This window comes from Mandrillus leucophaeus, unplaced genomic scaffold (assembly GCF_000951045.1).
Source record: "Mandrillus leucophaeus isolate KB7577 unplaced genomic scaffold, Mleu.le_1.0 Scaffold126, whole genome shotgun sequence".
Lineage (NCBI taxonomy): Eukaryota > Metazoa > Chordata > Mammalia > Primates > Cercopithecidae > Mandrillus > Mandrillus leucophaeus.
This window is the reverse complement of record NW_012100987.1, coordinates 3,539,562-3,565,637: the sequence shown is the minus strand read 5'-3', so window position 1 is coordinate 3,565,637 and position 26,076 is coordinate 3,539,562. Positions and strand designations below refer to the sequence as shown.

General features: G+C 38.6%; 1 protein-coding gene across 1 annotated transcript in view; it reads left to right on the top strand.

The window, feature by feature from the left end:
- PIBF1 (progesterone immunomodulatory binding factor 1) overlaps positions 1 to 26,076 on the top strand; it is a 287,209-nt gene that overhangs the window by 244,923 nt on the left and 16,210 nt on the right. Inside the window, exon 17 of the mRNA XM_011972020.1 lies at positions 21,939 to 22,112. Coding sequence (XP_011827410.1) covers positions 21,939 to 22,112 — 174 coding nt within the window. The remainder of the gene's footprint in view (positions 1 to 21,938; positions 22,113 to 26,076) is intronic.

The window sequence follows — 26,076 nt, the reverse complement described above, 5'->3', positions numbered from 1 at the left end:
ATTTTCTACTGAACTGAACTATGACTACCTCATCTTAGCCATCTTTTTACCACTTTGTTATTCTAATAGAAAAAGAAACTTTTTTTTTTTTTTTTTTGAGGCAGTGTCTCACTCTGTCACCCACGCTGGAGTGCAGTGGTGTGATCTCAGCTCACAGGAACCTCTGCCTTCCAGAGTTCAAGCGAATCTCTTGGCTTAGCCTCCTGAGTACCCGGGATTACAGGTGCATTCCACCATGCCGTCTAATTTTTGTGTTTTTAATAGAGACTGGGTTTCGACATGGTTGGCCAGGCTGATCTTAAACTCCTGACCTCAAGTGATCCACCTGCCTCAGCCTCCCAAAGTGCTGAGATTACAGGTGTGAGCCACTGCGCCTGACCAGAAAACGAAACATGTAAAACATATCATTGGTTTACGAGTATCCTCATACTAGTCTGGGAGAGGTATACCACATGTTGGGAAGAAATTATTGGAAGAATATTGTTAAGAGAGGGAACTGGAAACTATTACTAGAAGCAGTTCCAAGGTATGTATCCTAGAGATGGTGTCAGAAGAACTGGAGGATTGTCTGTATCTGAGAAATGGCATTGGAGTGAGTTTTCTTAAAGGTGTCTTCTATGTGATGGGTGAAAAGGATAAGTGTCCCTGGACTAGAGTGTAATTATAACATTTAGGTAGATAAGTCAATGTAACAACAGGTTACAGAGCTAGGAAAAGCTTCTCTGAAGATATTTATTCTTTCTTCTGAGTTCTGACATTCTAGACCTTATCCATCACTGCTACTATCACTTATGTCCTAGGATTCTGCTTTCAAGTAATTGTCTCTTCACTGTGGAAACCTGATTCATTCACTATGTGAAATTTTCACAAGTGTTTTTGAAATTAAATACTTAAGAGTAGTAACTACAGATGACCAGACATATCAACTACATTTTTTTAAAGCTAGATATTAATTTTTTTTTCAGAATGGCAGTTCTCATTTGATTTTAAGGGGATGTGCTACACTGAAAAATATATGAGGAGTTCCAACACTTGGAATCACATTACTTATGACTCCAAATAAGGACCAAAAAAGTTTGCTTGGTGGATTGAGAAGAAAATATGTGTCAGCATGCAAATTAAATTCTAACAGAGCTGGGCACAATATCACACACCTGTTGTCCCAGGTAGTCTGGAGGCTAAGACAGGAGAATCACTTGAGCACAGGAGTTTGAGACTGTAGTGCACTCTTATCTCACCTGTGAATAACCACTGCATTCCAGCCTGAACAACGTAGTGCAACCCTATCTTTTAAAAAACAAAGAAAGAGAAACAGGGAAGGAGGGTGAGACGGAAGGAGAGGAAGAAGAAGGAGGAATAAAGGAAGCGAGGGAAGGAGGGAGAAATTTAAACACTAGCAAGATGAAACTACTCATTAATTGCCTACTACTACATGTCATTACTGATATTTGCATGGATGCATATTTAGCTAATTGTCAGTTTTTTATGTATTTGACAGTATATCTTTATTTTGGCAATGATATTTTAATAATTTAACATTGTATAGCTTTTGATGACACCAAACATCTAAAAGCAACTTTTTTTGTTTTAAAGCAAAGTAAAAATTAAAGCTTAGTAAAAACAAATCTGATGTTATTAATCATATTCTAAGAAACCATTTACTACCAACTTACATCATATATGCACATGCAAAGGCCTCTGCAAATTGCTTATATGGAAATAAAACAGCTGGTGTGACCCCCTAGAGATGCTTAGCCATTCACTTGAACATTAACCTGATGAAACAAAGGGTCCATAGGATTGATTTATTCACTTGATTATTCGGAGGATCATGTCCTCATAATAGTCAATAGATAACTGTTGGATAAGAATAATTCTGATATTTTTTTGAAAATGAAAATCAGAGCTGGGACTAGGGTGAGGCAAGCAAGGCATCTAGGACATATGATGTAAGGAGGTGCCTACTCTCAGAGTGGGCAAAGAGCATGGATGGCCCCTGGGAGCCACTGCCTCTACCTAAGGCCACTAGCTTGCCTCATCCTGGTCAAGACCCTGGGAAAATTATCTGATACCAGTCATGGTTTTAATCAGTTAAATTTGGGCAGTGTAAATGAGTGATTCGAAAAGAGACCAAATGAACCTTTTCAAGTTTCTTATTTTCTTTTTTGCATGGGACAGCTCTTGCTCTAACGTTGTTTCGTTTTGTTTTGTTTTGAGATGGAGTCTTGCTCTGTCACCCAGGCTGGAGTGCAGTGACACTATCTCAGCTCACTGCAACCTCCACATCCCTGGTTCAAGCAATTCCCCTGCCTCAGCCCCCCAGGTAGCTGGGATTAACAGGCACACGCCACCACGTCTGGCTAATTTTTTTGTATTTTTAGTAGAGATGGGTTTTCACCATGTTGGCTAGACTGGTCTCCAACTCCTAATCTCAGGCAATCTGCCTGCCTCAGCCTCCCAAAGTGCTGGGATTACAGGCATGAGCCACTGCACCCAGCCTTGCTCTAACTTTTTTTAGCAGTGTCACTTAGTTCTGAGTAGGCTGTATGTGTTCATGTAATATGAAGTAAGATCACCAGTTCATTTACATAATTCCAAAATATGTATTAAACAGAAAAAACAAGTAGGACAATTCTAGGTTGACAATTCAAAAACATTTGGGGCATGACCACAGAGAGTTTTTATTTCCTATATTAGTGTTAGCTCAAATATATTAGCTTAAAAGTATCTTCTCTCATATTAAGAGTTAGGATGTGGTGTGACAGTTTCCAGGAATGTGTATTGATATCTTACAATTGTGTATTTCTTGAACTATGAGTGGTATATTTGGTGGTTTTTAGTCTTAACTTTCTTTGAGAGAAAATATATTAGACTACTAATTTCAGAATGATGTAATGTGAAGAGCAGGTGGGTATAGAGAGAAATAGGATATTTTAGGTTGACTTTTCATACTACAAAGCTCAACTGGGTTGGGTAAATGGTTAAAGGATTTACACAACAAATACTAACTTTAAAATGTGCATAAATTGAATTGAGAGCTTATACCTGCCCACACTTCTCCATTCTAAATTCTCCAGGTTTTGTCCCTATATTCAGTAAAATGTTCATAAAGCAGAGGGGAAAAGGGCAAAATATCTCTCCTCACAGAATTTCTTTTATTAAAGAACAATTTAATGTCATGTCTTCTGCTTTTGTAGAAGATCAAAACAAAGTGTGATCTCTCTTGGTTTTGTAAAACTATTTAAGGCAGTCTACTAAGTACATCCACATAAATGACATAATCTAATCTTTACTACAGTCCACTGATAAATATCATTATCCTCATTGTTAGAGATGAAACTGATGCTGATAAGAGTTAAATAACTCAACTGTGATTACATAGTCAAAACTAAAAGTAATTCATTTTTTTCCCCGAAACAAAACTAATGTTCTTTTTCCTTAGTCTCATTTAGATAGAAAAAAAACTCATGATGAATTATTGCTTATATTCCAGGAAAATTTTTTCCTCTGGGCGTGAAGTTATATTCCTCTTTCTTGTTTTCATAAAATGAAAACTTTGTAATTTAATGTGTTTCCTTTTTGTCTTCATTGCCAGAAAACTCAGAGCTGAATATCTTGTACCAGGTGTTATAATCTTTTTTTTCCTCTTTCGCTTTTGAAACCTCAGAATAACTTTATCTGTTTCATTCAGGTGGGTTGTAATCTATCTTACTCTAAAATGTCTTCACTTGTACTCAGATTAAGACCTCTTAGGTGTAAATAAAATATAAACCTTAAATAATTAGATATTAAAAAGAGGTAAACGGAAAAGATAAACTGATAGGATCTTACTTTTAGATAACAGTAGCAGGACTTCAAATAAACCATTCATTTTGAAAAGATTTTGAGTATAAGAAATGTGATTTCAGGCCCAACGCAGTGGTTCACACTTGTAATCCCAGCACTCAAAAAGGCCAAGGTGGGAGGAACGCTTGAGGCTAGGTGTTTAAGACCAGCCTGGACAACCTAGCAAGACCCCATCTTCACAAAAAAATCAGAATTTAGCTGGGCATGGTGGTGCACGTCTGTGTTCCCAGCTACTAGGGAAGTTGAAGCAGAGAGATAGCTTGAGCCCAGGAGGTTAAGGCTGCAGTGAATTATAATCACATCACGGCCCTCCAGCTTGAGTGACAGCAAGACTGTCTTTAAAAAAAAAAAAGAAAGAAATGTGACTCCTTAAAATGCCTTCTAGCTTGAGCTTATCACTCGGTAGTCTTCATTAATTGCATTTAGTTTTCATCTGTTTTTATCCATTCATCTTTGCCTTAATGAAACAAGATTTACTGATTACCTTTGGAAATTCTAATTCTGCTTTTCTTTGTGTATATTTTATCCATGTGTCCATAGAATATAAGCTTTTGAGAGTAAGAAAAGCGTCCTTCATCAGCCAAATACCTAATAGAATACTGAGTTCAGTTGTAAGAAGCCCTTTTCTCATGGCTCTTGGAGCTGTATAAGGGCAGTGGGAAGAACACCATTTAGGAAGCTATTCCAGTATTTCAGTGAGTGATGGTGGTGTCTTGAACTAGATTGGTGATGATGAGGTAAAACAAAAATAGACCGATTTGAAAGCTTTTTAAGAAGCATAATCACAGGGCTTGGTGATTGAGTACCTTAGGGACTGATTAAGAGAGGACGAATGAGAATTGATGCCTCGGTTTTTGGCTTGTGTCTTTAGTGGTGCTACAAAGAATCTAGAAGAAAGAATTTGGGGAAGAAAAGTTTAAGAAAATATCTAAGTGGATATATACACTAGAGAGTTGGAAATGTAGGTTCTTGTGCCCAAGAAAGAGAATTCATCTGGTGATAGAAATTTGAAAGTCACAACATAAAGATGTTACTTTACATAGAAATAGAGAAAATGAACCAGTGAGACTATATAGAGTGAGAACAGAAGAAGACTTGTGACAGAATCGTGATAACTACCAGCATTTAAGGGAAGGGCATAGGAAAAAGTGCTTACACAAAGAAGAGTGAAGAGTGACCAGCATCAGTGAGGAGCATCAGGAAGAGAGTAGAGTCCCTAAAGCCCAGGGAGAAGCATTCATAACAGAGCCATTGTCCGCAGTGACATGTGCTCTCAAGAGGTCAGGCCAAAGAAAGATTTTTTAAAAAGAGTGATTTGGATTTAATAGGACGCTAAAGGGCTGGGCATGGTGGCTCATGCCTGTAATCCCAGCACTTGGGGAGGCTGAGGCAGGCAGATCACTTGAGCTCAGGAGTTCAAGACCAGCCTGGCCAACATGGCAATACCCCATCTCTACAAAAGATACATAAATTAGCCAGGCTTGAGGGCATGCACCTGTAGTCCCGGCTACTTGGGAGGCTGAGGTGGGAAGATCTGGGAGAATTGCTTGAGCCCAGGAGGTGGAGGTTGCAGTGAGCCAAGATTGTACCACTGCACTCCAGGTAGAGTCAGAGCCCTGTCCAAAAAAAAAAAAAAGAAGAAGATTCTAAAGCAGTTCCAGTGGAGCTGGAGCTAAAAAGCAGATTGCCATGAAAAATAGGCAGTCCTTAGAATATTTGAAGAAGAAAAGATAGGACAATTGAGGAAGGGGCATGAGATCAAGAGCTTTTACTAGGCCAAGCACGGTGGCTCACGCCTGTAATCCCAACACTTTGGGAGACAGAGGTGGGTGGATCCCTTAAGGCCAGGAGTTCGAGACCAACCTGGCCAACATGGTAAAACCCCATCTGTACTAAAAACAAAAAAATTCACCGGGCGTGGTGGCAGAAGCCTGTAGTCCCCGCTACTCGGGAGCTTGCACCAGGAGAATCATTTGAACCCAGGAGGTGGAGGTTGCAGTGAACTGTGATCATGCCACTATACTCCATCTTGGGTGACAGAGCAAGACTCTGTCTCAAAAAAAAAAAAAAAAAAGAGCTTTTGCCTCTCAAAGCTAGAGATTACCCAATTTAAATAGTGACAGGAAGAAGCAAAATAGAGGCATTAAAAGTACAAAAAAGAAAGGGATAATCAGTTGAACAAAAGTGATAGGAAAGGAGGAGATTCATAGCAAAGTCATGGGAATCAGCTTTAGACCACCAGTGTTACCTTTTCCATTTTGAAGAGTAGAAAAAAGAATTATGTGAAAACAGAAGTAAGTTTATAGGTTTAGTGGTATTTACTTATCTATCATTTGAGACTGGGCACGGTGGCTCCTACCTTTACCCAGCACTTAGGAAGGCCAAGACAGGCAGATCGCTTGAGCTCAAGAGTTCAAGACCAGCCTGGGCAACATGGTGAAACTGTCTCTACAAAACATATGAACATTAGCCAGACATAGTGGTACACATCCCAGCTACTTAGGAAGCTGAGGTGAGAGGATTGCTTGGACCTGAGAGGTTGAGGCTTTAGTGAGTGGTGATCGCACCACTACAGTCCAGGCTGGGTAACAGACTAGACCCTATCTAAAAAAACACTAAAAATAAAAAAAATTATCTGTCCTTTGAAGCCCTCCCTAACTCAGGAAAGAAAAATACACCCTTTTCTACCTCATTCCTATAACTTTTTAAATATTTCTGTTAATGTTCATATTACTGTGTGATTATGCATCTGTCTTACCCCTTAGATTGACAAATTCCTTTTTGTGTCTTAGCCTTTAGCACAATATTTAGCAGATAATAAGTACTCATTCAAATGTTTGTTAAACTAATGGTTCTTCTCAATCTTCAGTAATATAAAGCTGTCAAATAGAAAGCTTTAGAAACTGTCATCAAAAAATAAGTGTCACTCTGATACTGATACTATTTTAGCTGAAGAAAGCACAGAAGCTCTCCTGTATCCAAGAGCAGTTTTAGAGATCTATCTGAAAGTAGGCCATAGGAAGTCATATCCGAAAGGTTTGTCTGCAGTACAGCTACTTCCTAAAACCTTGGAGATGGTAGTTATAGGCACAGCAACCTCTATGGTTATCACACTTATATAGAATAATATATATTTGTAGAATATAAAACATCTGTTTTGGCTGGGCAGGGTAGCTCAGGCCTCTGATCCCATCACTTTGGGAGGCCAAGGTAGGAGGATTACTTGAGTCTAGAAATTTGAGACCAGCCTAGGCAACAAAGCAAGACCCCTAGCATGGTGGCACAAACCTGTAGACCCAGCTACTTGGTTGGCTGTTGTGGGAGGATCCTTTAAGCCCAGGAAGTCAAGGCTGCAGTGAGTCATTATTGCACCATTGCACTCCAACCTGGGCAACAGAGTGAGACTGTATCAAAGAAAAAAGAAAAATTTGTTTCTGATACCTGGGATGTCTTCTACCCTCTCATTGCAGTGGTTTTGCCAATAACATCTCTCAGGGCCCACAGTCATTTCAGTTAGTATTTAACCAGAATTAATCAACCACTCCTTACTAAGTACTTAGAATGTGCAAGGCCCCATACTTACCTGAATGTTAGACTAATTCTTATTATCCTGGATAACTTTCTTCTTACAGCAGTATATGTCACATAATGAAAAGAAAACAAACCCTGCAGTTAGCCAGGTTTCTTGAAAGTGAAATGACAGTATAATTATCATTCTCTTATGGTATGTTTATGTTCCCGGATTCTAACTCATATGTTCTTTGCGATTTCTCGGAAGATTTCAGGGACATTTCAGCATCCCAAGTGCCCCTTAGGCAATCCACTTCGTAAGAAGTTCCAGCAAATTACATTTTTCTTTATGTGTGTCACTCTTTTGGTTCATACTTAACTGCTTTGAAATTTTCTTAAGAGTATCTTTTTACATGTTTTTCTTACGTACCTATGTAGTTAAATTTTAGAGTCAGCATGCTTTAAAAAAGAAAAAAAAAAACTACTGAGTGGGTAAATTAATTTTTCTTTAATTGAAAATATGCTTCTTTCTCAGATTCATACATACATTTCTTATCATAGTGGTGCTCTTCAAGTTAAATTGTTTTTGATTTGTTGGATATAAATAAGTATTTTAAAGAAAGATAATTATTATAGTGAAAACCAAAAACACACATGTATGATACAAGTCATATTTTCCCTATAAAGTTTTAGAAAGCTTTTTTTCCATGTGAGGATGTGTGAATTCAGGTCTGAGGAAATTTAGGTAATAAAATGTTGCAAAAAATACTGCAAATGTTGAATTTACACATATACTTTATGTATGATAAAGCTAAAGCTATTGTATTGACACTAAGAATATATCTTGAATTTTTATAATATTTTTCTATCAAACTCTAAAATGCTTTCAGATGAATTATGTTATACTGCCCTACTTAGGAACCAGTTACAAATTGCTTTCACATAAGTGTATCTGGGATTAAGGAATCAGAGAAAGGAAAAGTTTTAAATTAGTCTTCTCTGTTGAAAATTGGCCTTTTGTTTTCTAGTATTCAAGAGGGAATTAGGCTTTTTACCCAAAATACATAATTTTCAGTAAATAATAAGTTTGTTTAATAATGATATATTACCTTGTAGTTTTTTATATTCATTTATTTTATTTAAGCCTCACAACAACTCAGTCTCACCACCCATTTCACAGAGGCAGCAGCTGAATCACAGTTGTTCATTCTGTAAAATGTTAATTCTCCTCAGTTTTGAGTTGTGTAAAAGACGTTTGAATTTCTTTTAGACTGTGCTCTCTGGACCATTATGTTTATATAGACTTGTATAGATCCTAATAGAACTATGTCAAAATTGTTTTGGTTTTTGTAAGTATTTTGATTTCTTCTTTAATCTTTTCATTATCTTCTTTTAAATTATAATATCTTTGTTGTATACTACAAGTGAAGTTCAGTCTTGTGTGACCCAATATATTAGTAGCTCATCATAAAAATATTTTATCTGTGTATATATACCCTTTTAACATTTTATGTCACATTTTCACATCTATTATGTAACATATAGACCTAGCATTTTTTAGGGTTTTTTTTTTTTTTTTTAAGAATGAAATGTGTGTTTTCCCACTGCATTTTAGAAGCTTGTGATATGTTTTCTGTTAAATTATAAGTACATTTCTCTGACCTTTTTTTATCAGTAAGGAACAAATAAATGACTTCTCTTGCTATCATTTCTAACCCTATGCTTGTATGACTGTCTTAGAATAGTAGCAGCTTATAACAAACCAAACAATTCCGAGACGTAAGGAGACACACACACACAAAAAAACTACAAAACTGTAAAATAAATCTCTGAAAATATTTGGTGGCCAGGAGACAATATTAACAATTATATGAGATAATTATAGTCATAATTCTGTTAGATACCATATTGGCAAAATCTTGCTGTAAACTTAGTCACTGATCCCATATCAAGGAGCTGACACTAAGAGAAGGCTGGAATACAGCATGGAGAAGGTACAGGCACTGGAGTGAGTCATACTCTGAAAATGAGTGCTCTAAGTGGAGGGTAGGGTTTAAAGTCTGAAGTTGATGCTGAAAATCAACGAGAATATGAATCAAAACCCATCAGATAATACTGAAATAGTAAAGGCCAGGGTCCAGCACAGTGGCTCACACCTATAATCCCAGCACTTTGGGAGGCTGAGGCAGGAGGATTGCTTGGAGCCCAGGAGTTGTATACTAGCCTGGTCAACATAATGAGACTCCGTCTCTATAAAAAAAATTTTTTTAATAAATAATTAGCCAAATGTGGTAGCTCGTGCCTGTAGTCCCAGCTTCATGGGAGGCTGAGGTGGAAGGATCGCTTGAGCCCAGGAGTTCAAGGGTGTAGTGAGCTGTGCTTGTACCACTGCACTCCAGCCTGGGCAAGAGTGAGACCCTATCTCAAAAACAAAAAAGAAAAAAAATTTTTAATAAAAAGGTTAAGGCCAGAAACTAGACAGCAACCAGATGACTACTGTTAATAGAAGGGAAAGCAATTGCACTTGGTCACAAAGCCAGGCATCAAGAGAACATGAATGTCAGAAAGCAGTGCAGGCCAAGTAGTGAGAAGTCCAGGGTAATCAGTAATGAGATGCGCAAAAGGGTCTGAGCAAACCAATCAGAACAGAATCAAGGTTCCCACACTCCTGTTTTAAGTCAATAATAGCAGTAGATTTTAATTCAGGAACCTACTTCAGTATGTTAATAATAGCTTCTCTCTGGATCACTGTTGAGAATTACCCTAAGATCATATCCATGATTGTGCAAGAATGTTTCAGGTAATTAGTTATGTCCTGGAAGTTGTAACAGCCCACTTGTCCCTCATTTGCTATCATTCGTGTAAAAGCATGAGCTCTCACTAAGCCTTCAGTCATAGACAGGGTATAGCTCCAAAAATGTTTCTGTCATCTTAAATGTATTAGAATAAGAAGTAGATACACCTGCTCTGCTCTAGTCAGTACTTCTTTCTTTCTTCCGTTCTAGGCCCAAAAATTTTCAATGTAAGGAAAACAGGATGATGAAAGAATTCTTTTCAGTCATAAGAGAGATGAATGAAACTGGGGATGTTTAGAGAAGATAAGACTTAGTGCCAGATAAGAAATTCAAAGTAGGCACATAAAACAGGCAGTAAGAGACTTGTTATACATGTCTCCAAAGTCCAGAATTAAACCGCAGGCTAGATGCTATGAGGAGACACATCCTGTTTTGTTGTTCTACTCCTTTTTTTTTTTTGAAATGGGAGTGTTTTGGTTTTATAGTTGAGTAAGGAAAACCTAGATTAATAACTAATTTGTCTTCATTTTTAAAGCCTGGGCTAGGTGGCCATAGAGTCAGAGGGGATTTCTTAATTGTATAGAGAGACTGGGTTAAATAACTTGAAGATCTCTTCTAAATCTGAAATTTTGTGTGTCACAGACCTTAATAGAAGGCATCTGCATTATTGTATAATGATAACTTTGACCCCAGAAAGACCTTATGTAATTTGAATGCTGTTTCACTTCTTAGTAGCTAAATGAACATGGTTAATTTTCTTGAGCCTTCTTTTTATTATTTATTTTTATTTAGAATTTTTTTTTCCTTTTTTTTTTTTTTTGAGAAGGGGTCTTGCAGTGTTGCCCAGGCTGGTCTCAAACTCATGGACTCAAGCAATCCACCTGCCTTGGCCTCCCAAAGTGCTGGGATTATAGGCGTGAGCTACCACACCCGGCCTTCTTGAGTTTTTTTGTTTGTTTGTTTGTTTTTTGAGGCAGTCTCGCTGTATCGCCAGGCTGGAGCACAGTGGTGCGATCTCAGCTCACTGCAACATCTGCCTCCCGGGTTCATGTGATTCTCCTGCCTCAGCCTCCCAAGTAGCTGGGACTACAGGCACCCGCCACCACGCCTGGCTAATTATTTTTAGTAGAGATGGGGTTTCACCATGTTGGCCAGGGTGGTCTCAATCTCTTGACCTCGTGATCCGCCCGCCTCTGCCTCCCGAAGTGCTGGGATTACAGGCGTGAGCCACCGTGCCCAGCCCTTCTTGAGTCTTTGAAGCCTCAGTTTCTTCTCTTCAAAATTAAAGTAATATCAAAATTAAAGTAATATCTACCTCTTGGTATTTGAGGGTGAGTTAAATTATTATAATGTAAGATACTCAGCACAAAGCCTGGTACATTGTAGATACTTAGTGAACATTCACTTCTGTCTCCTCTCTTCCTCCCTCCAGACCTAAAATTTGTATATACTTCTTTTGAGGCAAAGAGACAATCCCAGGGTGATGTTACCCTATAAGTGGAAGCAAGTAGTTAGGGAGATGGAGAGGCTGTAGATAACAGCAGTTTGCAGTTGCAGATGTTAATACTCTTCTACAATTTGCCGTACAAAATCTGTTTTGTCCTTTATTTGGAGTATAGTGGTATTGCATTCAAAGTAACTTTAAAAAAAAATACATTAAAGTTGCTTTAATAGTAGTTTAAAATTCTTGTTGAGCACTTAGAGTATAGAATGGATGATTTTGAATTAAAGTTATATTTTCTTTTAAACTATTTTTAATTGTGTTAAATAGGATAATGATATTTTGCTATTTTAAAAAATATTTATCTGTTAAGAATTCCCACTGAAGTATTTACAAGTGAAATTACCTGAGGCCAGGCACGGTGGTTCACACCTCTAATCCCAGCATTTTGGGAGGCAGGCAGATTGCTTGAGGTCAGGAGTTCAAGACCAACCTGGCCAACATGGTGAAACCCTGTCTCTACTAAAAATACAAAAAGTAACCAGAAGTGGTGGCACACCCTTGTAATCCCAGCTACTCGGGAGGCTGAGGCAGGAGAATCGCTTGAACCCAGGAGGGGAAGGTTGCACTGAGCGGAGATCATGCCACTGCACTCCAGCCTGCGTGACAGAGTGAGTCTCCATCTCAAAAAAAAAGGAAAAAAGAAAAGAAAAAGAAAAATTATCTGAGATCTAGAATATGTGTACGTATATATCAGGGGGAAAATCTGGTGAGGAAATAGATAAAACAGTGTTGACAAAACATCATGGTAGTTCCTCAAACAATTAAACATAGAGTTACATATAACCCAGCAGGTCTAAACCCAGGTATGTACACAAATGAAATTAAAACGTATCCACACAAAACTTTTCACTGTTTCAAAATGTGTCAGTGTTTATGAGTGCAACATTATTCATAGTAACCAAAAAGTGGAAATAACCCAAATGTCCTTCAGCTGATGAGTGAACAAAACTTGGTATTTCCATGCAGTGGAATATGATTTTGCCATAGAAGGAAGGAAGGATAGATGTTACAACATGGATGAACTTTAAAAACATTATACTAAGTGAAAGAAGCCAGTCACAAAAAAAAACAGACAGTATATGATTCCATTCATGTGAACTGTCTAGAACTGGGAATTCTACAAGGACAAAAAGTAGATTGATTAGTGACAGCTTAGGGCTAGAGTGGTGGGCGCATGGCATGATAGAAGCATATAGTTAAAGCAATCAGAGTTTCTTGGGTTTTGGTTTGTTTTTGTTTTTTTGAGATGATGGAAATGTTTTAAAATTGTGGTAATTGTTGCATGTGTCCGTGAATATACTAAAAACTATTGAATTATACACTTCAAGTGGATTAACCGTGTGGTATGTGAATTATGTCTCAGGAACACTATTTTAGAAAAGAAAATATTGACAAAATGTTGATCATTGAAGTTGGGCAGTGGAAACTGGGGACTCAGTATTCTGTCCCCTCCATTTTTGTGTCATTGAAAATTTCCATCATAAAATGCTTTATTAAAAAAATACGCAGCCAAGCACAGTGGCTTATGCCTGTAATCCCAGCACTTTGGGAGGCTGATACAGGTGGATCACTTGGGGTCAAGAGTTCAAAATCAGCCTGACTAACATGGTGAAACCTCGTGTACACTAAAAATATAAAAATTAGCTGGGCGTGGTGGCACACACCTGTAGTCCCAGCTACTCTGGAGGCTGAGGCAGGAGAATCATTTGAACCCAGGAGACAGAGGTTGCAGTGAGCAGAGATTGCACCACTGCATTCCAGCCTGGGCAACCAAGCAAGACTCCTTCTCAAAAAAAAAAAAAAAAAAGGGCCAGGCGCAGTAGCTTACACCTGTAATCACAGCACTTTGGGAGGCCGAGGCAGGTGGATCACCTGAGACCAGGAGTTCGAACCAGCCTGGCCAACATGGTGAAACCCTGTCTACTAAAAATACGAAAATTAGCCAGGCGTGGTGGTGTGCACCTGTAGTCCCAGCTACTGGGGTGGCTGAGGCAGGAGAATCGCTTGAACCTGGGAGGCAGAGGTTGCAGTGAGCCAAGATCGTGCCACTACACTCCAGCCTGAGTGACAGAGCGAGACTCCACCTCAAAAAAAAAGAAAATAAAATAAAATAAACCCTTTTAAATGAAGTTTAAAGCCGGGCACAGTGGCTCACACCTGTAATACCAGCACTTTGGAAGGCCAGGGTGGGTGGATCACCCAAGGTCAAGAGTTTGAGACCAGCCTGGCCAACATGGTAAAACCCCGTCTGTACTGAAAACACAAAAATTAGCCGGGCGTGGTGGCACATGCCTGTAATCCCAGCTACTCAGGAGACTGAGGCAGGAGAATCGTTTGAACCTGGGAGATGGAGGTTGCAGTGAGCCAAGATCATGCCACTGCACTCCAGCCTGAGCAACAGAGCAAGACTCCATCTCAAATAAATAAATAGATATATATATAATATCCAAAATATATATGTATTTGGTTTAAAACAAGGCTGGTTTTACCTTGTGTTACTTCAAGAGAGATGCACAGAGTTATATGACTTACTAGTCACGATGCATTTTTATTCCTATATAAAAGCATTTCCATTTAACCTCCAGTGGAGCACATAGTTTGCATTATGCTTGTCAAAGTTATTTTCATCCAGAAATGCTATCTATGTGTACCCTTGCCTACATCTTTGCAGAGTTTACAACTTTCAGCAATTTATTGGCATCAACTATGCAGTACTGTTAAGCAGCTGCTGTACAGCTAAGCTGTTTTAATATGCTACCACTTATGCAAATAGTTAAATATCCAAGATACATGCTTTTGGATTCAAAAGAACAGTGTATCTCTCTCATAGAGATTGTTTATGCAATCATCATCATCATCATCTGGAAATTTCACAAGAACATTCTTGCCCTTAACTCTTCAGTTTGAAAAGTAATTATTACACTGCAACATAGTTTTTGATACTTAGTTTTCTTTTAGTTTTATTTCAAGTTTCAATTGTATAATCAGATGCAGTTCTTCATTTGTTAATGTTAATGAATAGTTCGTTCATTCATATAGTAATGGTAACTTTATTATGTATTTGATATACTAGAATTACAACATGTACTGTTAATTTTCTGAAAGTTAGTATAAAAGCATATCAGATTTTATCAGACTACATTATAGAATAGTATTGAAATGTTTCAGCTGGCCAGATTTGGTAGCTCACGCCTGTAATCCCAGCACTTTGGGAGGCTGAGGCAGGTGGATTACTTGAGTCCAGGAATTCAAGACCAGCCTGGGCGACGACCCCCATCGCAATTTTTTTTTCTTTTCTTTGAGATGGAGTCTCACTCTGTCACCCAGGATGGAGTGCAGTGGCACGATCTCGGCTCACTGCAACCTCTGCCTCCCGGGTTCACGCCATTCTCCTGCCTCAGCCTCCCGAATAGCTGGGACTACAGGTGCCCGCCATCTCGCCAGGCTGATTTTTTGTATTTTTAGTAGAGAGGGAGTTTCACCATGTTAGCCAGGATGGTCTCGATTTCCTGACCTCGTGATCCACCCGCCTCAGCCTCCCAAAGTGCTGGGTTTACAGGCATCAGCCACCGCGTCCAGCCCCCCATCTCAATTTTTTTAAAACTGTCTCAGCTGGGCACAATGGCTCACACTTTTAATCCCAGAGCTTTAGTAAGGCCTAGATGGGAAAATAGCTTAAGCTCAGGAGTTCAAGGCTGCAGTGAGCTACAATCGCACCACTGCAGTCCAGCCTGGGCACCAGAGTGAGACCCTCTCTCAATCAATCAATCAATATCTTAAACAAGTGGTAAAAGGAAAAGAGGATTGAGGCAAGGCACTTTTACAGTTTTTGAATTTTACAATGAACAAGTAATATTTTTATAAATTTAAAACAGAATTTTAAAAATATTTTGAAGATAACTTTCTAAATTAATGAAGCACCTGCCAGGCATAGGCTAGAATTGCCAGAATGAAACAAGGCTCTAGATTAGAACACTGCATTTTGTCGTTTTGAGAAGGGAGCTTACTTTCTGCCTGAGAACCTTTGGGTAAATCCTGCTACACAAATGATCGCATCCATGTACACAGAGATTGTACTCAACAGTGTCATTAAGATGAATAGCCCCACTTTGGGAGGCCGAGGCAGGCAGATGACTTGAAATCACAAGTTTGAGACCAGTCTACGCAACATGGTGAAACCCCGTCTCCACAAAAATAAAAAATAAATTAGCCAGGCGTGGTGGCGCATGCCTGTAGTTCCAGCTGCTAAGGAGGCTGAGATGGGAGGATTGCTTGAGACTGGGAGGCAGAGGTTGCAGTAAGCCGAAATCGCACCATTGCACTCCAGCCTGGGTGATAGAGCCAGACTTTGTCTCAGGAGAAAAAAAAAGCCATACAGCAGAGAGAAAACATGTGACCTGGTCCTTTATTCATAAATGGGATCACACAACCAAAAACTATCAGAAACTGGAGAAAAAGCATAGAAGGAAAAAAATAGCAATAAACAGATAAACTGACCCCCCTTTCCCAGAGGGAAAAACAAATTCTGGATCAGAAAAGAACTTCCAAATTATTATAATTAATTTATTCAGAAATATTTGGAAAAGTAGTATTTCCGTAATATAAAAATCAGTGGACCAGATACAGTGGCTTACACCTGTAATCCCCACATTTTGAGAGGTCAAGGCAAGTGGTTTGCTTGAGTTCAGCCTGGGCAACATGGCAAAACCCCGTTTCTACCAAAAAAAAAAAAAAAAAACAAAAATAATTAGCCGGTCATGGTTGGTGCATGCCTGTAGTCCCAGCTACTCAGGAGGCTAAAGTGGGAGGATCACTTGAGCCCAGGAGGCAGAGGATGCTGTGAGCCGAGATCGTGCCACTGCACTCCAGCCTGGGCAACAGAGCAAAACCTGTCTCCAAAAAATAAAAATAAAAAAAGTTGGTGATATTTTGAAAAATCATGAAAATCAAAATCATGAAATAAAGTATAAGTAAAAATGCCAATAGAGGGATATAGGAAAATTTAAGAAACCCTCCAAAAACTTAGAAAAAGGTAAAAAGATGGAAAGCCAAAGGACACAAAAGATTCTCGCAAGAAAGAAATTACCTACAAGGAAATAAAGAATCAGTATGGCATCAGAGTTTTCAGAAATTTGATTTTAGAAGACAGAGCAGTAATACCATGAAAGTACAACACTTCTTTTACAGCACCAGCGCCCTCTCAGAACATTAATAAATTGTATGCCATCAAATAACAAACAGAATGAGGGAGGAAGGAGTTCAAGACTAGCCTGGGTAACAAAGTCTCTACAGAAAGTTAAAAAGTTAGCTGGGGTCAGTGGCAGGTGCCTGTGGTGCCAGCGGCTCAGAAGGCTGAAGCAGTAGGATCCCTTGAGCCCTGGAGTGAAGGCACTGCAGTGAGCCATATTTGCGCCACCGCACTACAGCCTGAGCAACAGAGCAAGATCCTGTCTCAACAAAAAGAAAGGGAGGTAGAAGCCGGAGGTGGAGAAGGGAGAGAAAGAGAGGGAAGTGCAAGAAATAATGGAACTTGCCGAAGTGTACAATAAAAAGAAATTTCGGTCTTAAAAGCAGTCAGTACAGAATTGATCTCAGCTAACAACACGATTAAGAGGCTAGATAATATTAGGTAATAAGGAAAAAGGCATACATTGTTTCTATCAATGAGAAAATACAAAAGGGCAGAAACTCTGAAAAGAGGAGAAAAAAAATATTTGTTAGAAAGTTGAAGTACAAATAGGAACCTAAATCAATGGCATGACTTTTGAGCAGTAGATAAAGTATAAGAAAAAGAATCCAGTCGAACTTAGTACTTAAAACATTTTCTTTGAGCATCACAGTTTCCTTTTCTGTAGTCACATTCTCTGCAGTAAGCAATATTTACAAATAATGAGACGATGCTACAAATAAACCCACAGACCAATCAGAAAAAATGATAATTATAGAAGAGGAAAGTAGAATCAAAAGGTAGGGGAATGAGACGCCAAACTCAAATGCAAACAGTGAGAGTGGAATCTGAAATAGGAGATGAAGCCAATGCCCAGAAGCCAGACACAGGATAAGAACCAAACCAAGTTAGAAGCAAAGCAGAGAGCTTCAAACTGATTTCATCTTACCAAAGGATTTCTCTTCATAGTAACAGAAATGTTTTCTAATTATTGCTCGTTATGTTTGTTTATTTCCTGTTTGCTTTGTCAGTTTGTGAATTGGGATCTCATGAATAATGATCATTTCATTGTTAATAGTAACATCAATTAGGATAGGACAATTTACGTCAAAAAAAGGTCAGTGTAAGACATATTCAAATATTTTCATGGCTATGAACACTTAATATAATAAAGAAGTTCTTACGGCCAGGTGCGGTGGCCCACACCTATAATCCCAGCATTTTGGGAGGCCAAGGCGGGTGGATCATGAGGTCAGGAGTTCAAGACCAGCCTGGCCAAGATGGTGAAACCCCATCTCTACTAAAAATACAAAAAACTAGCCGGGCGTGGTAGTGGGCACCTGTAATCCCAGCTACTTGGGAGACTGAAGCAGAGAATTGCTTAACCCCGGGAGGCAGAGGTTGCAGTGAGCCGAGATCACACCACCGCACTCCAACCTGGGCGACAGAACGAGACTCCATCTCAAAAAAAAAAAAAAAGTTCTTTCTAATTTTTCCCTTTAGCATGATCCCACGCCTATCTCCAGTAATATAGCCAGAAAAATGCCTCAGTCATTAAAGAGTAAAACACTAAAATAGTGTGTCATGGGTGCATAAATAGACCGTGGAAACAGAGTTTTAAAGTCCATGAATAAATAATATACTTATGGCAATTTAGTACCTTATTTGGCATTCAGTACCTGATGTTGTTATAGGAGAGCCATCTTGAGGGGACAGTTGTTGGATTCATATGTTTCACCATAAGCCAGGATAAACTTTAAACAGATCAAAGATCTATATGTTTGAGAAAGAAAAGAGGTCGGGTGCGGTGGCTCATACCTGTAATCCCAGCACTTTGGGAGGCCGAGGCGGGTGGATCATGAGGTCAGGCGTTCAAGACCAGCCTGGCCAAGATGGTGAAACCCCGTCTCTATTAAAAAGACAAAAATTAGCCGGGCAGGGTGATAGGCACTTGTAATCCCAGCTACTCTGGAGGCTGAGGCAGAGAGTTGCTTGAACCCGGGAAGCAGAGGTTGCAGTGAGCTGAGATCTTGCCACTGCACTCCAGCCTGGGCAACAGATTGAGACTCCATCTCAAGAAAAAGAAAAGAAAAGAAAAACCATAAAAGTAACTTAAGAAAATATAGGAAGAAAACGTGGAGAAGACCATAGAAGAAAAGATTGACATATTCTGCTACATCACAATCAAATGTTCTTCATAACAAAAAAAAAGGGGAAGGGAGTCATAAACAAAGTCAAGTAAGAGATAAACTGGAAAAATTGACACTCATATTAAAGACAAAGGGCTAGTTTACCTAACATATAAAGAGCTCCTTGAAAGGTATAAGAAAATGACCACTCAGTAGAAAAATGGGCCAAAGTGATCAACTGGAAAAAAAAAAAAACTGCTTAACTTCGCTGTAGAAGGAATGCAAAATAAACATACCCAAACACTTACCAGACTGGCAAAAATCCTAAAAGGTAACAGAAGCTTACATTTTATCAATTATAAAACTAAAGCTCATTGAATTAAATTAGGCAGCCTAAGTTTAACCAATAATAGTGTCAAGAATAGATGTGTCATTTGCTAATAGCTTCGTACTAAAATAGTACCACTACATGTGCTTGGCCAGGTGCAGTGGCTCATGTCTATAATCCCAGCACTTTGGGAGGCCAAGGCTGGAGAATCACTTGAGGCCAGGAGTGAGAGGCCAGGAGTGAGAGACCAGCCTGAACCTCATCTCTACCAAAAGTTTAAAAATTAGCTGGGTGTGGTGGCATGCGCCTGTAGTCCTAGCTACTCAGGAGGCTGAAGCAGTAGGATAGCTTGAATGAACTGTAATCACACCATAGCACTCTAGCATGGACATCAGAGCAAGACCCTGTCTCTAAAAAAAAGAAATTAAAGTGGGATTTTCTTTGTTCAAATTTACCATAGATATAAATTGGATCATTATGTAAGCCAAATGTAATAAAATTGAAAATGTGTTCTAAATGTTATTTTGGTACCCACTCTAGCTGTGTTACCCTAATAAGAATTTTACAGAATTTTGCTGCTTTTAAAGTGTTCTTTGCCTGGATTTCAGAAACTGCTAATATTTTTTGTATAGTCACTTTAACAAAAGTGGTACTGTGACAACACCCCAAACCGGGGTGATCTTAGGTAAAGCAAAGATGTGAATTTCCCTTCTAATCTCCTAACCAACATCAGGGATGGTTTGTTTACTGTAACTGCTTCTATACCAACAACAGAGGGAAGCCAAAGAGAAACAGAATTATGGCCTCCTCTAGGACACTTGGAGGCCAAAACCCTCTGCTTACCACACTCTGGATTCCTTCCTTTTCTCCCTCCTCACCTGGCCCTTCCTCCCTGCCTCCCCCAACAAGTATGAGAGACTAAACTCCCCTTTACCTTATTTATCTGTAGAATACTGCTAGATTGTTTTGGAGAGGATTTTTGCTGTTATTTCATCTTCATGCCAAAGATACAAAAGTTATGGCTAATAAAGAGATGTTCTTTCAGATAGAAAGTTTTTCTTTTCATAGGCTTTCCCTTCTACTTATCTTGGTAAGTAGAATAGGAGCTGAAATCTACCATAACACTATACCCATCTGACATCAAATCAATAATTATATACTTCACCGTAGAGGAGCATATAAATGAAACAACATAATCTAGAAAGCAAAAAGAGCCCCCAAATGGCCCAAATAATCATATATCAGATTGGCAATGTCTGCAGGTATAGGCATTCTCATGTACATTGGCCAAGCCAGGCCCACTACTACAGAAGGGAGAAAGGATTCTGGCACCGTTTCTTCTGACACCTGTCGTGGCCCTAAAATCTATTAAGGTTATATGGCTTAAACTCAGCAACACTGCTTTAAGATACCCACTCAAGTTAGATGGTTCTAAATAGAACTAATGACAGCCAGAGGAGAAAAGCCTGTAGGAACTTGCTCCAACACAGAGCTGGTGTCTATAAACAGATTAGAAGAGAGCAGAACATGGTTCTATCACCATAACTTTTGTGTTTTGACATGAAGATACAATACAATAAGAGGAAAAAATTACCTGTTACATAGCCTACCACTGTTCTGTTCTGATAAATAAAGATAAAGGAGAGTTTAGCCTGCCATCTCTCCATTTACTTGTATATGATGTATCAATTTAGTAATTAATCATAAATACCCACTAACTAGTGTTATATACTAAAGATTTGTCTATGGATATGAAAGACAGATACACTTGGGAGAAAGAACGGGTGAAAATTTTGATCTCTTCAGAAAGTTCATCACAATTAATGCTTAGTTCAAAGGGCAGCTGCAACCAACCCCACTTATCATTTGTAAAAGGATAAGGGATAATACAACTAGAGAAATCCTGAATCTGTATTAAACTTAGTGTTCAACTGCTGACTAGTAGCCAAGATTGGATTCTTTTTCTCTACCATCTTTATATAAGACTTCAAAGGAAATGGGACAGTTTAAAAGAAAGAAGAGAACAAGTTAAATGCTTAAATGATCTACTCAGTAAATATATAGAGAACATCTACAGTGGAAGGTAACTATGGCAGTGGTTCCCAAATTTGTCTATTAGAATCACTTGAGATCTTCAAAAATTCCAAAATACAAAAAAATTAGCCGGGCGTGTTGGCGTGCGCCTGTAGTCCCAGCTATTCAGGCACTGAGGCAGGAGGATGACTTGAGCCCGGGAGGTAGAGGCTGCAGTGAGCTGAGACCATGCCACTGCAGTCCAGCCTAGGTGACAGTGAGATCCTATCTTTAAAAAAAAAAAAAAAAATCCAAAGCCCAGGCCACACTCCGCAGCAGTTATCTCACAATCTCTGGGGTTGGGACACAGTCATCACTGGCAATATTTGAAGCTCCACAGGTGATTCCAGTGTGCAGAAAAACATGGAAACCACTGGACTATAGAATGTTGTAATTGTCAGTTATCATATTAAATGAGTATTAATTATTATAAGATTCATGTGCATGATCGTAATTACTATTTTATTTTCACAATTTATTTGTGTAGTATAATTATTTCTTCTACTTAAAAGTATTTTAATATTATTATTAGTCTGCTTGCTAAAAATCACACTTGCTACTTTCTTCTGTTTTCATATATCAACAGGAATTGGCAGCAATGAAACAGATTCTCGTTACGATGCATAGTAAACATTCTGAGAACAGCTTACTTCTCACTAAAACAGTATCAAAAAATGTGACAGAAAATCAGAAATCAAAGACTTTGAATGTGCCTAAAGAGCATGAAGACAATATATTTACACCTAAACCAACACTCTTTGTAAGTACAATTTTTAAAACTCATAATTTTAATATTCCTGATTCTTACTAAATGTATTTTACTTAATTTTTTCCTTTCACATTTATGAAGTGAATAGATTCCACAAATATGTTTTATGAAAAGGCCTTGAAGGATTTGCATTAATCCATTTTCTGAATGTGTATATTACCTATCTTATAGATGATAGTATATTTTGCTCTAATTCCTCATAAAGTGTGAAATCAATTAACTGAAATGCATTGTTAGCTAAAAATGTATGTACACAGAAATTAATGAAAAAGAAATAAGAAAAATTTGGATTAAAAGCAGGTAAAATACCATAAATATGTACAGTTATGTGCCAATTTTTAAAAATAGAGAAAATAAATTAGGAAATATTGTAAACTATATATTTTAACAAATAATAAGAATCAAGATTAAAAGGCAAGAGAATTAAAATAGGAGTAACATTATTAAATATTCCGTTTTACTTCAAATGATTTCTCAATCATGCTTTCATTTCTGAGGAGAAACATGATTTATATCTGCTAAACATGGAGACTCAAAACCAGAAAGATTTTCTCTGTGATATTTTGATTCAGTGAGTCCCCAGAATCTTCATTTTTTTTAACTCCCGAGATGAGTATAATAATCAGTCAAATATGAGAACTTCTGATCTCAGTCATTTTATTATACGTGCAGATAATGCTACTCAAGATTAATAGGATGAAAGAGTTTTTTAGTGATTATATAATTCAACCTCCCCTTTTTAAAAAATGAAAGTTACAGTTTAGATCAAATAAGGGACAATTGGGCAGGCGTGGTGGCTCACACCTCTAATCCCAGCACTTTGTGAAGTCGAAGTGGGAGGATCACCTGAGGTCAGGAATTCAAGACCAGGCTGGCCAACATAGTGAAACCCTGTCTCTACTAAAAATACAAAAAGTACCTGGGTGTAGTAGCACATACCTGTAGTCCCAGCTACTTGGAAGACTGAGGCAGGAGAATCGTAGGTGCGGTGGCACCACTGCACTCCCCGCCTGGGCAACAGAGTGAAACTCTACCTCAAAAAATAAAATAAAATAGGGACAATTATTTAAGGATACGTGTGGCAGTAATGAAGACTAAGCTGACAGGCGGGAGAAAACAGGATGGTTCAGTTAACTAGCCTGGACACAAGGCGGCTGAGTCCATGCATCTTTTCCTCTGGAGTACATCAGCTTCTCTTTGTTTCTCCCCTAGTTTCTGCTTACTCATATTTTCCACTTCCTCATTAACTTGCTCACAGCCCTTTGTCTTGAAATAGGTTTCTGTACATCCTTTCTGCATCTACTCTCTTATAATGTAGTTCTCCCTGTATTTTCCAAGGCTAAAAATCTAATTGCCATAGCTCATTCTTGTTGGGTGATACCCCTTTTTGGCAAGACTTCCTAAGGTTATTACCCAGCCTACAGAATGGCTGCCCTTAATGGTGAGCAGGAGTCACACAGTTCCAAATACAGCTTCTGAGGACTGTTTATTAAGGGCTATGGCTAGGCAAGTTTTGCTCAGAAAGTGGGCAGAGATTATGGCAGACACTATGCTGTATCTATTATAATCTATAGGAAGAAAGCAGATTGAATACATACATATTAATAGGAAATAGGGTCAGATGAAAACCACAAGATACAGCTGAATACTTAAAGCCTGTCAGCACTCTCTGATCTGCATTTCTGATCCTGCTCTGCTCCAGGCAGTGGCACTATTCCTTCTGACCCTGACCTTCTACATTTCTGGCTTTAGCTTAGTAACCTGATTGTGATTTCCTGGAATACCAGCTATAATCAGTACATGAGTAACAATAAGATTTCCCCAGTACCTCCAGATAAGGTTATAGAGTGGTGATAAAATTAAGAAGATTCAATATTAGTTGGGTAGTTCTTCCTTCCTTATTTTTGCTTATCTGGATTTTTTATTTTATTCTACAATAAAATTCTTTTTAAATAATAATAAGGGAAATTTTTTTCAAAAGAGGTACAAGCTCAGCTATGTCCTAATGAAAACTAAGAGGTAATACTATAAACAAGTCAAATCAAGACTATAAGCTAATGCAGACTTAGTAATGTGAACCAGCTAGGTAACCTGGGGCAAATCATTACATGTTCCAAGTGTGTTCTTATCTATAAAATTAAGTGAGAGGTTATAATGAAAAGAGTTCTGGACTCCTTTTATTCTAGCATGGTATGATTCTCTTCAGGCATCATTTGTAGTTACTCTTTTGAATATTTTCAATTTTCCTTAAGAATACTTTTTTTATATTTTCTCTGAACTTATTGATAAGGAATTTACCATGCCAATATTTGAAGTAAGAGCTAATCATTTTATAATCTCATGGTTTTATACCTAAAATGAAAACATTTCTAAATCCAGATCCTTTGGCTGAAAGTATTTACTGTAGGTATTTCCCCCTGATACTAAATTCAGTGATGGATGGGTGGATGGATGAGCGTTTCCATATGCATTGGCAGTATGAGGCGAGCCACACAAAACTACCGTTAACTGGGCAATGGAGTGGGAACAGTGCTATTATGTAGAGGAGGAGAAATAAGAGCCTCACTTTTTTTTTTTTTTTTTTTTTGACACTTAGGTCTTCCTCTGAAGATTTTGTTTGTTTGTTTTTGAGATGGAGTCTGTCACTCTGTTGCCCAGGCTGAAGTGCAGTGGCGCAATCTCAGCTTACTGCAACCTCCACCTCCCAGGTTCAAGCGATTCTCCTGCCTCAGCCTCCTGCAGGTTACAGGCGTGTGCCACCACGCCAGGCTGATTTTTGTGTTTTTAGTAGAGGCGAGATTTCACCACGTTGGTCAGGCTGGTCTTGAACTCCTGACCTCATGATCTGCCGACATCGGCCTCCCAAAGTGTTGGGATTACAGGTGTGAGCCACCACACCTGACAAGACATTTTTTTAATGTGCTTTTTTGTATGTATACAAATGTTTTACAGTGTACATGTGATATTTATATATGAAGGCAACCTCAAAAGTTCCTTTTTTAGAACTCTGGCCTTTGAAATGACACATGTGGCAGAATTGTTGTTCAGGCACTTAGTGTACCAACAAAAACTAATTGAACCACAGAATGTAAGTACCTTAAGGACAGAAACTGTATTCCTTTTGTTTTGCATAGCAGCTGAACAAAGCAGATACTCAATAAATATTTGCTGAGGAGAATAAAAAGCAGTTATTTGTCTCCCCAGTTTAGTTATGTTCTTAGCTGTTAAAACTCTAAACTGGGTGTGGAACTTTAATGTTAAAGTGAACTACAGGGAGAATGAAAGCTTCGCCTCCAATGACTCTAGTTAGTGCTACTTCTGCCACAGGCAGCTTCAGTCTTCTTTATTCAGAAACACCCAGTTCATTCCACTCATCACCTACTTTCTCTCTTAAGGTAGCTTTTTGCTGTGCTATCCCTTTTTTCCCAGCCTCACTTATCTCTTTCTTAGAAAAACCTAGCGCTATTCTAATCTGATTTAGAACAACTTTCCTCCTTCCTTCCTGAGCAGTATGGGACTCTTTTGCTGCTTTTCTGCTGCCATCCTATTCGGAAAATAGAATTTATATTCAGGATTCACATCGTGGTCATTATTTTCTCAAAACCTTATTTAAAATACAGATACTAGCAACTCTGCTTTTAGTCTTTTCACCAAGTAGATTGTAAGCGTTAAAACAAAAAAAGAGCTTGAGAGCATTGGCTCACACCTGTAATCCCAGCACTTTGAGAGACTGAGGCAGACAGATCACCTGACGTCAGGAGTTCGAGACCAGCCTGGCCAACATACTGAAACCCCGTCTCTACTAAAAATACCAAAATTATCGAGGCGGGCGGATCACAAGTTCAGGAGATCAAGACCACGGTGAAACCCCGTCTCTACTAAAAATACAAAAAATTAGCCGGGCGTGGTGGCGGGCGCCTGTAGTCCCAGCTACTCAGGAGGCTGAGGCAGGAGA